This window comes from Chinchilla lanigera, unplaced genomic scaffold (genome assembly GCF_000276665.1).
Source record: "Chinchilla lanigera isolate Chin_1 unplaced genomic scaffold, ChiLan1.0 scaffold00109, whole genome shotgun sequence".
Classification (NCBI taxonomy): Eukaryota; Metazoa; Chordata; class Mammalia; order Rodentia; family Chinchillidae; genus Chinchilla; species Chinchilla lanigera.
This window is the reverse complement of record NW_004955510.1, coordinates 5,612,517-5,627,194: the sequence shown is the minus strand read 5'-3', so window position 1 is coordinate 5,627,194 and position 14,678 is coordinate 5,612,517. Positions and strand designations below refer to the sequence as shown.

Here is a 14,678-nt window from a genome sequence, read left to right as displayed (position 1 = left end):
GTTGCATAGGTGATGATGGGTCCTTTCCAACGCACTGCAGTTGGGGTGTCAGGCGTTACCCATTCTCCACTGTGTAATCAGGTTTTTCTTCTTTGCATCTCAAAAGCAGTCTGTGAGAGACTCTTTAAGACTGTTCCCATGCTTTGTTCTTCAGTAGAACGTGTGCTTAGATTTGGTGTGTGCACAATGCTTTTTTTTTTCTCCTGTATGGCTTGCTGCCTTGGCTGTAAAATGGTAACGCTCCTACGCTTGCACTTCTCTGCTCACCAGTCCCTTGGAGTTCTGTTGTAAGCGTGAGCCTACACTTTTTATTTTCTCGTCAGTATGAACTCAATCCTGTTCCCCCCCCCCCCGGGCTTTATTGAGGTATAATAGATAAAAGTTTTATTTACACAAAATTCATAAGAGTTGATATGAACATGTTGTTTACCAGTTACTAGCATCAAGTTGTGTCGCATAGCCGTCACTTCACACAGTCCCCTTTTATTATGTGTGAGTATATCTGTGGTTTGAAAATAGGATCTCTCCTTAGCAGATTTCAAGTATATAATGTCGCACCCTCCTTTGTAGTACTGGGCATGGAACCTAGGGCCTCATACTGAGCTTCATCCCAGTTCTTTTTGTTATTTTGAGACAGGGTCCCATAAAGTTTTCTAGTAATCTAATACTCTTCATGCATTTTTTTTTTTTTTCTTTTTTAGTTTGGAGCGATTTGAGATATGATTATCCTTCAAAGGAAATTTTGAAGAGTTAAAAGATACTGTATAATCTTTATAAAACTTCCTGTATTGTAGCTTGTTCTGCTTTTACCACCCATCTTTTATAAAAGTCCTTCAAGATGTTTCCAAAGGAAAAGATCAATCCAGATTTACATGCTTGCCTGCTGTGTTGCACTGGGCACTGTGTGCAGGTACCCCTATGTTCAGCAGCACGCTCCTCCCTAGAGTCCATCTCAATAGATAGTATGCCCTAAGGCCAGGCGTGGTGGTGCACTCCTATAATCCCAGCACTCGGGAGGCTGAGGCAGGAGGATCCTTGCAAGTTTGAGACCAGCCTGGGCTACAAAGTGAGCTCAAGGCCGGCCTGAACTGCATAGTGAGACACTGTCTCAAAAAGACAAAAAAAAAAAAAAAAAATCAACAGATAGTGTGCCCTGCTTGGATCACTGGCAGCAGACAGTGCATTCTGAGTGCATGAAATCTTCATGTGCATAAGGCTGGTTGAATTCTGAGTAGCTTACTATTTTTGTTCTCACTTAGTACGTGTTATTCTTTAAAACTCATAAATGTGATCCTGTTAAAGAAAATTCATATGATTTAAAAAGTTATACCAAAAAACAGTTATACATTTTTTTCCCCATTTTTAAGAGCCAGCTCAAAAAAAACCAAAAAAAAACCCAACTCAGTGGAGAATAGCATAATCTTGTCATTCGTCTTAGCTTTTCAGGAAGGAACTCTTCTTTTTTCTAGTTCATAATTGTAATTCACTGAACCAGTCTGCTAATCACAGTCTTGACACTGTGATTGTAAAAACCAGTTTTGCCCGTTGTTCTCATAGGAGGTAGATTGTCTCCCATGGATAAATGCCCCATAGGTCTGTCATTGGCTCATTTTTCTTTCACAGTAATGGAATGTTACATTTGAAATCCATCTTGTCATGCTCTTAAAGAACTGAATAGGAGAGAATATAGGAGATTTAGGATTACTACTGCTTGCAAGACATGGTTGTGCATTCCTGTAATCCCAGCACTCTGGGGACTGAGGCAGAAGAGTGAAAGTTTGAGCCTATCCTGAGCAACTTGGCAAGACCCTGTCTTAAAATTAAAAATAGCAAAAGGGTTAGGGACATAGCTGAGTGTGAAGGTCTCATCAGTCCCTCTGATCAGTACTGCAGCTAATACCGAATATGCTAAAATGGTTCCAAATCTTTAGTGTTACAATGTTTACAGGAGCTTCCTACTTAACTTTGTTCTAAACATTCTTCTCAGCTTGGAGCACAAAAGAATCCACAAATTTTTTAACAAAGAAAAGTTAAGAAATCTGGAATATGCTGTGTATCAACTTTTTAAACCAGAATAAAGTTAACAGGATTAAAGCAAGCCTGGTGGTTCAGTCAGAATGACCCAGTTAGAGCTTAGGTTGATTCTAAACAGTATGGGTAGTTTTGATTTTTTGCAGAAAGTCATTTGCTGTGTGGTGTTTTTACCAATACTGTATATGGTTATGACTTAATTAAGAGAGATTAGCTTGTGACAGGTCGTGTTGTGTGCTTCACATACACATTTTGTTTAGGAGTATGAGGAATTTTTGTGTCATTTTAGAATGAGGTAAAGAGCTCAGTCAGTGTTCTTTCCTGTTTCCCCCTTTCCCCCTCTTCCCCCTCTTCCCCAGTCTCCTTCCATGCATGTGCACAGTGGGTGTTGCACACCCAGGTGCTATTTAATATTGGGGGGAGATGTGTCTTCAGCAGCTCCCTTCTCCCTTATGAGGCTCTAACCTTTTGAGACCTCAAAATAAAAGTCAGGGAAAAGTAGTAATTGGATCTGCTTTCTTTTAGATTGTTCATTAGCATTAAAATGGTAAAACATAAAAAGCTTTTGAAAAATAATAGTCCAATCATATTCCTTGTTGGACAGGCTTTTCTTTAAAACTCACAAATTTGATACTGCTTGAGTTCTTGCTATGCGGTTTAGGCTGGCCTTGAACTCACTATGTAGCCGAGGTTGGCCTCAAACTTGCAGTGATCCACCTGCCTCAGCCTCTTCAGTGCCGGGATTACAGATGTGTGCCACCACGCCAAGCTAAAAAGTTCATTCAGTATCACCTTTTAATATGTTATTCAGTTACATTATATATTATTATGCTTCAGGGGCTTTTGAGATGACCAGAACAGTGAGCCCCAGTGTGTTCTTTTCATACTAATAACAACCTATTATCAGTGTTTTCCTGTCACTTACCCATGTGGACCCCAGACCCTGGAATGTTGGGGGGACCAGTGTTCTAGCTCCTTCATGAGGGTGGGCACAACATGGCATCACATAGCAATTATCACTAATATGTAATACTTTAAGAGTCACTTTGGTCACTCTTCCAGAGGTTTAATTTATAACTTTGAGCTTCTCTGCTATTTTGTTATGTGAGGAACTAGGCTACCTTTTTTATTAACCAAATGATTGTGTATTACTTGGAGTTAATACTTTTAAAAAGAAGTACAATGTTGGGCATTAAAACTTTCATTTTTTGTGCTAGCAATTGGGCTCAGGGCCTTGCACATGCTAGGCAAGCAAGCAGTCGTCACTGAGCTACTTTCCCAGCCTGAGATACCTGTTCTCACCAAGAGCCTGTAATTATGGCATTGGTTTGCACTGTGCTTGAAGGGTTAGAGGTGCTCAAACCAAGGACCTAGTAGGCGCCCAGTAAAGAACAGACAGCAGACCTATGTGGAGCCCACTCTGTCCAGCTTCTCAGAAAGCCTGATGAGTTGCGTGAGTCCTTGCATTGTTTAGATTACTAACAAAGCCTCACTCTGTAGCTCTGATGCAGATTATGGGAATGTAGGGTTTAGGCTATATTTTTCTTAATGTTTTCCCACTTGTTCTCATTTTTTGTGTATAGTAGTGAAAATATGAAGATTATAGTTTCGTTGATAAACTCTGATCAGATCAGAGAGTGTTTTAAAATTTAAAGAACATGGCCAAGTGTGGTGACACACCCCTGTAATCCCAGCACTGGGGAGGCTGATACAAGAGGATTATCACAAGTTTGAAGTCAGCCATCACTTTAAAAAAAACATTTTTTTTTAAAGTGATGGCTTTTTAACATCAATTTTGTAGGGATGGAGAAGATGAAGTGTTAACTTCTTGTGTTGTCAGTCTTTGTTTATGCAGTTTCCTTTTAAAGTGAGAGTTTTATTCCTGTACTTTTGTACAGATTTCATCCTATGGGTTTGATTTTATAGATTCACAGTTATTTATCGTCAGTTATGAAATTCAGGGTGTTAAAACTGATTTTTTCATAAGTTTAAATAAATTGATTTGGCAGCAGGATAACCTGAATTAATATGAGGCAATTTACATCTTTATCCCATCTAGTATGAATGTATTTACATCTTTCTGTAGAATTTATGAATATTATTACGTGATACTCTTTTAGGCCCTGCTATGTCTTGTAAGGTATATGTACCATATTTACCTTTATAAAATTGTGAAACCTCTAATTGATGGGAGACTGTGCAGCATCAATCAGTAGTATGAGCGATACAATTTTGCCAAAGAACATGTTGAATGAGTTACATCAGTGACTAAGTACAAATCTGGCAGGTGGTTTACTTTCACATGCCTCCTTCCCTTGGTTGGTTATAGTTGCACACAGCACTGAGGGCTGATTTGGTGGTCAAATCCCACAGTGACTGTCTGCCAGAGGCATGGGGCTTGATGGGAATAGATGCAGACAATGCTGATCTGCTGTATAGGATGTACATTTATGCATTTAAGTTCTTATTTGTGATGTTTCATTTCTCTAGTCACCTACAAAAGCTGTATATAATGCCAGACATTGGAACCATCCAGAATCAGAAGAACTACCTGGACCACCAGTTGTAAAACCTCAGAATGTCACAGTAAGTGAGCTGGCCATCTTTGTTTTGTGCTTTTTAGTAAGTTAAACTAGTTAACCAGTTACAGTTCTTGTGGATAATTTGAGAATCTTTAACTTTTCTAGTTAACGGTAGATTTGGACTTGGTAGCTTTTGTTGAATTCACTGGAAAAGTGAGGATTGTGGACAGGACACCAGAACTTGTATCTACTAGGTTATAAATGAAAGCCTTTAAAAAGTAATATAATTAAAATATTGTTAAAACCAAAATATTGCGTAGAGCTTATAGTGTAATGTTTAAAGGGCAAATGTATTTATTTGAAGTGTATATTGACCATTAGGGACTACACTGTAAATTAATTCTGCACAGATCTCCAAGTGCTTTTCATTGCTTAAGCTGCTTTTTAGAGGAGAATTTCTTCCTGCATTGCAGTAGTAATTTTTCAATCCAAAACACATTTTAAAAGAACTCTTACCAGGTTCTTTTTCCCCAGAAGATTAGTATTGTTTGATTGTTTTTGTTTTTGTTTTTTTGTGGTACCGGGGATCGAACTCACAACCTTGCGCTTGCCAGGCAGGCGCTTATGCCACTGAGCTATATCCCTAGCCCCCTAGAAGATTAGTATTGTTATAGAACTACTAGGTTAACAGTGAAGACTCAGTCATTTTGAGCTATCAGAGAAATGAGTTCTTTATAACAACAACCTAAAAAATAGGGATTAGAGATGACTCCTCCCTCTTTTGAGATGTAATTTAGGCTGACTCTGAATTCTGTAGCCCAGGGTGGCCTCTTAACTCTCAGGCCTCCTGCCTCAACCTCCCAGGTGCTAGGATTACAAGTATGTGCCACCACACTTGGTGTTAGTGCTCTCTCTCCTCTCATCCCTCCCTTTTATATGGTGCTGGGCTTTAAACTCAAGGCTGTTTGCATGCTAGGTAAGTCCTCTTCAATGGATGGGCCTAGAAATAGAGAGATTTGTAAAACACAGTATAGAGTTGCCTCTTAAATGGATTGTATTAAACCCCTTCCCACCCATGCCTGGGATGGAACCTAGAACCTTCACACTGAACCACATCCCCAGAGCTTTTTACCTTTTTTATCTTGAGAAAGGGTCTCTCTTAATTGCCTAGATCACCCACACTGGGCTCATACCTAAGATCTTCTTGACTCTGCCGCCTAGAATGCTAGCATTAGAAGTGTGCACCACCATAAACTCTCTCTGATAGTATGAAACTGTTATATATACTTAGGAGTCATAACAGCTGATGTATACCATGTTCTTGTTATAACTATTTCTTTTAGTTTTTGTTTTTTGAGACAGGGTCTCGCTATGTAATCGAGGCTGCCCTCGAACTCACTATGTGTCGCAGGCTGGCCTCGATCTCATAGCACTCTTCCTGCCTCAGCCCCTCAAATGCTGGAAGAACAGATGTGCACTACCTCACTCAGCTCTAGTTATAACTATTTCTACACTAAACTACTTCAGCTTTCTGTGCTTTTCACATTCTTGTCTGTTGTTTTACTGTCCCATTCCTAGCTGCTTACCAATGCTATTTATGTATGCAATTGTGGTTCTTTATTCTTTCAGTGGTACTAGAGACAAGGTTGTTTATTCTCTCAGTGGTACATGAATACAAGGTTTAAAAAGACAAGGGATTTCTGAGTGGTTCTTTTGTGTGTAAAACATATATATCTACTTGTATATGTAGTTTTTTTTTTTTTTTTTTTGGTTTTTCTCTGGTACCGGGAACCGAACTCACGACCTTGCTCTTGCCAGGCAGGCGCTTTGCCACTGAGCTAAATCCCCAGCCCCTTGTATATGTAGTTAAAGTATCTCTTAGGATCTTTCAGAGACCTCTGCTGTATTCCCCTCCCCCCTTTTAAATTTTATTTACTTTTTTAAGGCTAAACTTGCCAGTTAAACAAGATGTCACTATTTTAAAATATTTATTTAGAACAACTAATTTAATACCTTTATTAATAGGTGAGGCTGTCTTCAAAGGAACCAAATCAAAAAGATGATGGAGTTTTTAAGGCTCCTGCACCACCACTCAAAGTGATAAAAACTGTGACAATACCTACTCAGCCCTACCAAGATATAGTTACTGCACTGAAATGCAGAAAAGAAGACAAAGAAGTAAGCAGCAATAACCACTTTTACTGCACGTGGATAGATTTTTGTATGCAATATATAGCCTTGTAATATGAAAAGATAATCAGTACACTGATAGCCATAGCTGTGAACGACAAATTTATCTTGTCTTACCACTGCCAGTGTTTTAAAAATATTTTTGTTGCCATCTAGTGAAGCATTGTATATACAGTACTTTTATGTAAAGTACCATGAGCCTGAAATTTATAAGTACTAGATCTTAGTTACAAAGCAGTGGCCTTATTCTTTTTTTGGCAGTTGTATACTGTTGTTCAGCATGTGAAGCACTTCAATGACGTGGTGGAATTTGGTGAGAATCAAGAGTTCACTGATGACATTGAGTACTTGTTAAGTGGCTTAAAGAGCACTCAGCCTCTGAACACACGTTGCCTTAGGTAAGGTCTTACATTGATATTTTATAATTATGTACATACTGAATCATTAAGGGTTTGTTTTAACCTAGATATAGAATTGTCCAAAAAGCAAATTTTTTGATTTTTGTAGTATATAACAGTGATACTAAAATGTGAAGGACTGCATTTCATGTGATAGAGGGAAAGCTGAGTGATCTAACCTTTCCAAGTATAGTACAGGCTTCAATTTGCAGATGATTAATAAAATATAGTATGCCAGGGAATCTAAATTTGGGCTGGGCGTGGTGTCGTACACCTGTAATCCCAGCACTTAGGGGGCTGAAGCAGGAGGATCATTGCGAGTTCAAGACCAGCCTGGGCGACAAAGTGAGCTCAAGGCCAGCCTGAACTGCTTAGCGAGACCCTGTCTCAGAATTTCATGTGTCAAATGATAAATTAGGTTAGTTGTAAGTATGTTGAAGTATGGGTCATCTTTTGCATACTGTGGTGGGTTGACTATCTTGATTTGGTTGATTTATGAGTCGGTTGAAATATATCCAATCTAATATAATCATAGTTTCATGCATCCAGAAGCATTGTGAAAGTCAGATGGGACTTTTAATGATAGTGCTAATGTAAGGAATACACTGAAGACAGTCATTTATTTGTCTAAATAGAGGATAACCAATCACATACTGGGCATCAGTCTATTTTTTTATATTTTGCTCATAGCTTTTAGGATTTTTGGAATGGGGGTAGGGATTGAACTTTGGGTCTCTTACATGGTAGGCAAATGCTCTGCCACTGAACTGTATACTCTGCCCTATTAGAAGTCCTGTGTCCCTCCATTCTTCCAACTCTTGTCCTAGGGATTGAACCCAGGATCTCATACATGCTAGGCAAGTGGTCTATCATTTGCTTTCAATTGCCCAGGCTGACCTTCAACTTGGCAAACTGCTGCCTCAGCCTTTGGGAATATTTGGGATAGTACCTTGGATACCACAGGGGTGCCACCATGCCTGACTCCCTGCTTCTTGGGATTTTATGGTTTTGGTTTTGGTAATAGTGGGAATTGAACCAGGGCTTTCACACTGAGGTACATCCCCAGCCCTTTCTAAATTTTTATTTTGAAATAGAGTCTCACTAAGTTGCTCAGAGTGGGCTCAAACTTGGTGGTCTTCCTCCTTCTGCCTCCCAGAGTATGGCATTACAGGTGTGCGCCACCATGGACAGCCCTGCTTATGGTTTTTATACTGTGATCTGCTGTCCCTCCTTACCATTTGCTTGTTTTGATATTATGCAAACTAAATACTAATGTACTAGTTACTTTCACTTTCCTGAACACAGTCTTACTTTTTTTCTAGTGTTATTAGCTTGGCTACTAAATGTGCCATGCCCAGTTTCCGAATGCACCTGAGAGCACATGGAATGGTTGCAATGGTCTTTAAAACCTTGGATGATTCCCAGCACCACCAGGTATTTTACATTTCTGAGTTCAAGAAGCATTATTGAAAAATTTTAGTCTATTTGACCACCTCAAAATACTCTCACTGAATATTTATATGAATACATCCAAATTATAGGTTTCATTTATTTGCTTAGTATAGAGAGAGCTTAATGCCAGAGGTGTTGCTTAATAAGTCATTTGATGATTCTGTCATGATGAGATTTTTAGGGTTCTTTTTGTCCATTTGTGCTTTTTTTTTTTTTTTTTTTACCATTGCTAACATACCATACTGGATGTTTAATTCTGTAAGCATGATACCTTCTATTTATAAGAAATCTTGTTTGATATTAATGATTTAAAGAAAAAGAGTTTTAAATGGCTTTAAACTTTTTGGCCAGTATTGAAACTGGAAGGTAGTCACATTGATCACATTGTGAATAGAAATAAATTCTTCACTTACATTGCCTTTGATGTTTTCTGTTAATAATAATGCATATATAATAAAAGCTTTACCATTGTCAGAAGTTAGGAAAAGTAGTCTTCCTTGCATTAGCAATTATCACAGTGGTAGTTTGAGGTGACCTCATTATGTTTATTCAGGGAAACTAGGTTCCAAATACAGAGTGGATCGGGGCTGGGGATTTAGCTCAGCGGCAAAGTGCCTGCCTGGCAAGCGCAAGGTCGTGAGTTCGGTTCCCGGTACCGGAGAAAAACCAAAAAAAAAACAAATACAGAGTGGATCATATGGAATTGGTCTAATACTGAGTCTTTTGGCAGTGAGGAGGAAGAGATGAGAACCAAGCAAGTATAGTTAGTTGGCTTTGTTAAGTAGTGATAGCTGACTAAAACATAGTTGCATATATGAATTTGTGATTGTAGAATCTGAACCCATGGATACTGAAGGTTGTTTTGTTTTGACTTAAATCTAAAATACCGCCTTCAGCTTTTGTAGATTGCAATACCTATTATAAACAATGTGTTAATTAACCTGAGCTCAGTGATTTTTGAGAGTATATTTTATTAATAGCTAATGGAAAAATATTGAGTAACCAGATTTGGTTATTTTAAAGAAATTACCCCAAATATATTTATTTCATTATCCTAGGTTTTTATACTGTTACAGATGTGTATTTTGTAGGGGGAAAATGTGCTAAGTGTTTGATACAGATTTTGAAACATTTATGTTACTGACTTTGAGCTGAAAATTTGAATCTTTGTCATAAATAAAAAGTGAGCTATATTTCAATAATGGTTCTATAAATTTCACTTAGCATAAAAGTATGAGAAATACGTAATTTGGCTTATATTTATCCAGTTATGGACGTTTATGTAGGGAAGGTGGATAGAAAGGAAAATTTCTAAGAAACAGTGCTTTATTTATTTAATAGTTGTGTTTCCCTAGAACATTTAGAGAGGCCACTGAATCAAGCATTTTCAAAGTTTCCAACATGGCCAGAAACATGAGTTTTACACATTTTAACCTATAAACAAATGCCAGTGTTATCAACACTAGTCTTGTTTCCTTAGGTTGTCAGAACTTGCTTACAGGAACCTTTTGTGTGGTTTTTTTTTTTTTTTTCTTTTCCCGGTCCTCTTAAGAACCTGTCCCTGTGTACAGCCGCCCTCATGTACATACTGAGTCGAGACCGCTTGAATATGGATCTCGACAGAGCTAGCCTAGATCTAATGATCCGACTCCTGGAACTGGAACAGGATGCTTCATCAGCTAAGCTGCTGAATGAGAAGGACATGAACAAAATTAAAGAGAAAATCCGGAGACTCTGTGAAACTGTACACAATAAGCATCTTGATCTAGAAAACATAACAGTGAGTTCTGCCCTCCCTTCCACTGTAACATGAGACTTTGTTTCAAGACTAGTCATGGTAGTTGTGTGACTTGGAACAAATCCATCAGCCTCCTAGACTTGGTTTACAGCTTGGCCTATTTTGCTGAGGTTTATCTTTAGGCATAATTCCATTCCCTTTTTGAAATCCCTAAACTTGGTTCATCTGTATTGAGGGTTTATGGGTTAGTTTGGTTGTTTGGTTGGTTTTTGGTGGGTTTGTTGCCAGTAAAGAGCTATAAATGACCTTTGCATTTTGCCTAAACCTTTCCTCTTGGTTTCTTCCCTTCCCTCTACCTTCAGGCTGTTAGTTTTAATTCACATTCTCTGTGGGTTTCAGGAATAAAAGATCAGAAAATTTGCAAGAGAAATAGTCTGGGGGAAGCAAGCCTTTGCTTCCCCCAGACTATTATCGTAGGGTGACTGACTAACTCACTTCAAGGGATCTGAACAGCACTGAAGGTTCCTCGCCACCTGCCTTTCCTGAGTTCTGGCCCTCATTAACAGGGCCGTGGCCAATAGCTACCCTCATGTGCAACACAGTTCCCGTGTTTATGGTTTGCTTCATTCTCATTCCACTTTTGTTAGGCATTTTTTACTTGTAGAATCAGTAATATTCCAGTGGCTACTAGGCCAGTAAGAGGTAATTGGCTTGTGGTTTTTAAAAACTACAGGATTGAATGTTATATAACTTGATTTGCAAATATAAAACATTTTTCTCTTGCCTGCATAACTGAAGACTGAAGCATTTGCCACAAAAATTTATAGAATGCCTTGTGCTAGCCAGATATCGCTGAGGGCTTTCACTCTATTTAATTAAGATAGAGTTGTTAATAAGGTTCGGGGAAGGAGGAGAGTGTGTGGGAAGACAGGAGGCTAACTTTACAAAGGTAAGGTGCAGAACTGCCGTATGTTCAGTACTTTGTACTTAGGAGAGTTGGAGGAATAGCTGTTGTGCTTTGATGGCACATCACTGACCCTACCACACTACCAAGCTATCTGGCTACTGTCCTTTAGTTGGGGTTTGTTTGTTTAATTTTGGGATTTTTTTTAGAGAACAGAGTCTTATTCTGTAGTTCAGGCTGGCCTTGGACTCACTATATAGCCCAGGCTGGCCTCGAACTTAAAGTAATATTCCTACTTCAACCTCCCAAGTGCTAGGCTTGTAGACATGTGCCACCACACCCAGCTTAAGATTTGCTGTGTTTTTTTTTTTTAAATCTACTCAGTATTTTTATATCCCCTAATTTTTAATGCTATAAGAGAATAAATTTAAGCCTATAATTTTTATTTGCTGCATAATTGAATGTACTTTTTCTGTCAGTATTTTAAGTTTACTGCAGATGTTCACTATTAAGTAAAATGATACACTTTTCAGTGAGTTTGCTCCATTTTTACATTGAATTTATTGGGATGCTAGATATCAGTATAAAGACTGCCCTGCAGTGTGCTAGATAATTTACTCATGTGGTTCAAAACAGACAGCACATGGGCCAGTTTTAGGATGTCTCCTTTTCTCATTAACTTTTTTTAAATTGTACAGCACATATTTCGTGAGTTGTCTTGTTCAAAGAAAAAAACTATATGAATTTTATTTTTATATGAATTTATCTTCCTTGAAATATATTGATATTGTTAGTGTGCCAAGGAAAGATAATTTCAAGTAGTAGTATAGTATTGTCATATACAACTTAAATAACAGAGCTAACACAGTTGCGTGGTAGTTTATTTGTTGTTGTTTTAGAAGGCAGGGTCTTGCAGTTTGCCAGGCCTTGAACTTACTATATAGCCCAGGCTGGCCTTGAACTCTCAGCAGTCCTGCTTCAGCCTCTTCCCAGTGCTGGGATTACAAGTGTGCACCACCATGCCCGGCACATAGTAGTATTCTGATATATTTGTTATATATTTCAAATAAAATGCTTAATAGATTATTTTTTAAATGTTAGCTAGTAATACTGAAGATTGCTTAAAATACCAGTCTTTTTATGCCAATAGAAACAGACAGTAAAGTTTCTTTTCAACATAAAAATTTGAAGGGGTTTTTGCTATATTTGTACTAAATTATTATGTCCTTTCTTCCTAACCAGGGTGCCTTTGGGGGCATCCGCTGCACTGCTGTGACTCAGCTCATACGCCTAAATCAAGTGAAAGTTTTCTTTCAAATTTAGAATGAGATGTGGACACTGTAAATCTGTGTTTGTAGTATTGGATTCTAGTTTTCTACCTGTCACCTCGGACAACAACTTTAAAAAATGAGTAAAATATTCTAGATCCCTCTTCTAAATTTGTAATACTAAGATTTTCACTGGTAAAATCTGTTGTTTGTATTTCTAAATATCTAATTTATATTCTGTTCCAAATATAATATAGGCCAGGATGTAAATTTGCATCTTTTGAAGGGCAGAAGCTTTCTAAAGAAAACCAGGTCTTTTCAGGCTTTGCTAATTAAAGCATTTCTTCTGTTATGCAAAAGTTCTTGTATTACATCAAGAACCAGATTGCTGTTTGTTGGGAAGCATCTGTATGCTGTTAGGTAGTGAGATGAGAAAGACCATTAACCTGGCTTTAACTACGGCTCTTACCTTTTGTGTTCCCTCTAGCGGTGACCCCAAAGCATTAGTAAATAATAGTATACTAGAGTGTAGTTAATTATAGTGTGCTTTTTCACAGTAGCCACTTGAGGAGTATCCAGGCTGCTAACCCTGTAGGACAAATTTTAAGACTGATCATTCTGCAGTACCTATGTGAAAAAAGGAATTGTGTTTAGAGTAGATAGGAAAAGCAGGAACTTGGCCAGAAAATAAAGAACAGGGAGCTCAAAGTGGAAATATAGTTAACTACAGTAATAGGAAAAATGCTCACATTTACTATTGTCAGAAGACTACAAACCAGTGGGTGACCATTTTGTTCCCTTTGGCAGTATAAAGTGATAATCTTGGATCTTGAACACACTGGGCAACTGGGACCCCCATGCTTTGCTCGTAGGAGTGTTCACCTGTTTCATCTTTCCTGGTGAATCGACCCAGTACATTGAAAATGGGCACTTCAATTCAACAGCCCCACACTTGACCCTCATACTGTAGTAGTAACAGTGCTGGTGTATATTACATTCAGCTCACAAAGAGACTACTTTAAGTAACATGGTTTCTTTCTATGAAAATAAGCCACATAGTTAAAAAACATTTCTTCCACATAGACTATTGAGAAAAACTAGCTCATTTTCACTTACAGGAGTACTTACTGGTTTTTTTTTTTAAAACCATGTTAGTAGCATGCAGTGGATTTTTGTAAAGAATAACAATCTCTAAAATTATTGCTTCAGAATTACCACTAAGAATCAGTGTTCATAAATGGTGTGTGTGCTTCTGATTTTTAGACTGGGCATTTAGCGATGGAGACATTGCTGTCCCTTACTTCTAAACGAGCAGGAGACTGGTTTAAAGAAGAACTCCGGCTTTTGGGTGGTCTGGATCATATTGTAGATAAAGGTATGGAAATGGCTATATATATATAATATTTTTATGTATTTATAGCATGAAGAAAATACTTGGTTTATATACTGCAAAAAAATTATCTTTCAGTTTGAGAAGTTCTCTTTTTAGTGGTATCCTACACATCTCTTAACTTTTGAAGTAGAAGCTGTTGATACTGTGACACTGGGAGTTTATGGAAATATGGTACCATGCATTTCACAACCTCCCAGCATTAGACATAGAAAAAACTGTGTCCCAGGGATTCCAGCACAGTCATAGCGTGTCTGTGGATGACTTTTAAGGTTTGCTTAAGAGTGAAGCCTGAGGCGTAAAGAAGCTGTAACTGCTGTCTGTTTCTTTTCACCTAGTCAAAGAATGTGTGGATCATTTAAGTAGAGATGAGGATGAAGAAAAACTGGTAGCATCGTTATGGGGAGCAGAGAGGTGTTTACGAGTTTTAGAAAGTGTAAGTATGGACAGCTGTTTTGGGGGAAATTATTCGATCTTTTTTCCCTTTTTCCTTTTTTTCCTGGCACTGGGTTTGGACCCAGTGCCTTTTGTGCACCGGCAGGTGTTCTCCCACTGAGCTACACTCCCAGTCCCACACACTTGGTCTGACCTGTGATTGTGTTGTGTGTGACCACCACATATTTTATATGTGGATCCCTATAATTCTGATTTTGTTAATCCAAATTAAAATTTTGAGCCGGGCATGGTGGCGCGTGCGTGTAATCTCAGCACTTGGGAGGCTGAGGCAGGAGGATCATTGTGAGTTCAAGACCAGCCTGGGCTACAAAGTGAGCTCAAGTCCACCC

The 14,678-nt window shown here is 38.3% G+C and overlaps 1 protein-coding gene across 2 annotated transcripts in view; it reads left to right on the top strand.

Moving 5' to 3' along the window:
• The window catches only part of Wapl (WAPL cohesin release factor), a 77,600-nt gene that overhangs the window by 47,027 nt on the left and 15,895 nt on the right, over positions 1-14,678 (top strand). For both annotated transcript variants that reach the window (XM_005407895.1, XM_013506324.1), the window contains 7 exons: positions 4,522-4,617; positions 6,579-6,731; positions 7,005-7,141; positions 8,464-8,575; positions 10,146-10,373; positions 13,767-13,878; positions 14,232-14,329. In XM_005407895.1, coding sequence (XP_005407952.1) covers positions 4,522-4,617; positions 6,579-6,731; positions 7,005-7,141; positions 8,464-8,575; positions 10,146-10,373; positions 13,767-13,878; positions 14,232-14,329 — 936 coding nt within the window. The remainder of the gene's footprint in view (positions 1-4,521; positions 4,618-6,578; positions 6,732-7,004; positions 7,142-8,463; positions 8,576-10,145; positions 10,374-13,766; positions 13,879-14,231; positions 14,330-14,678) is intronic.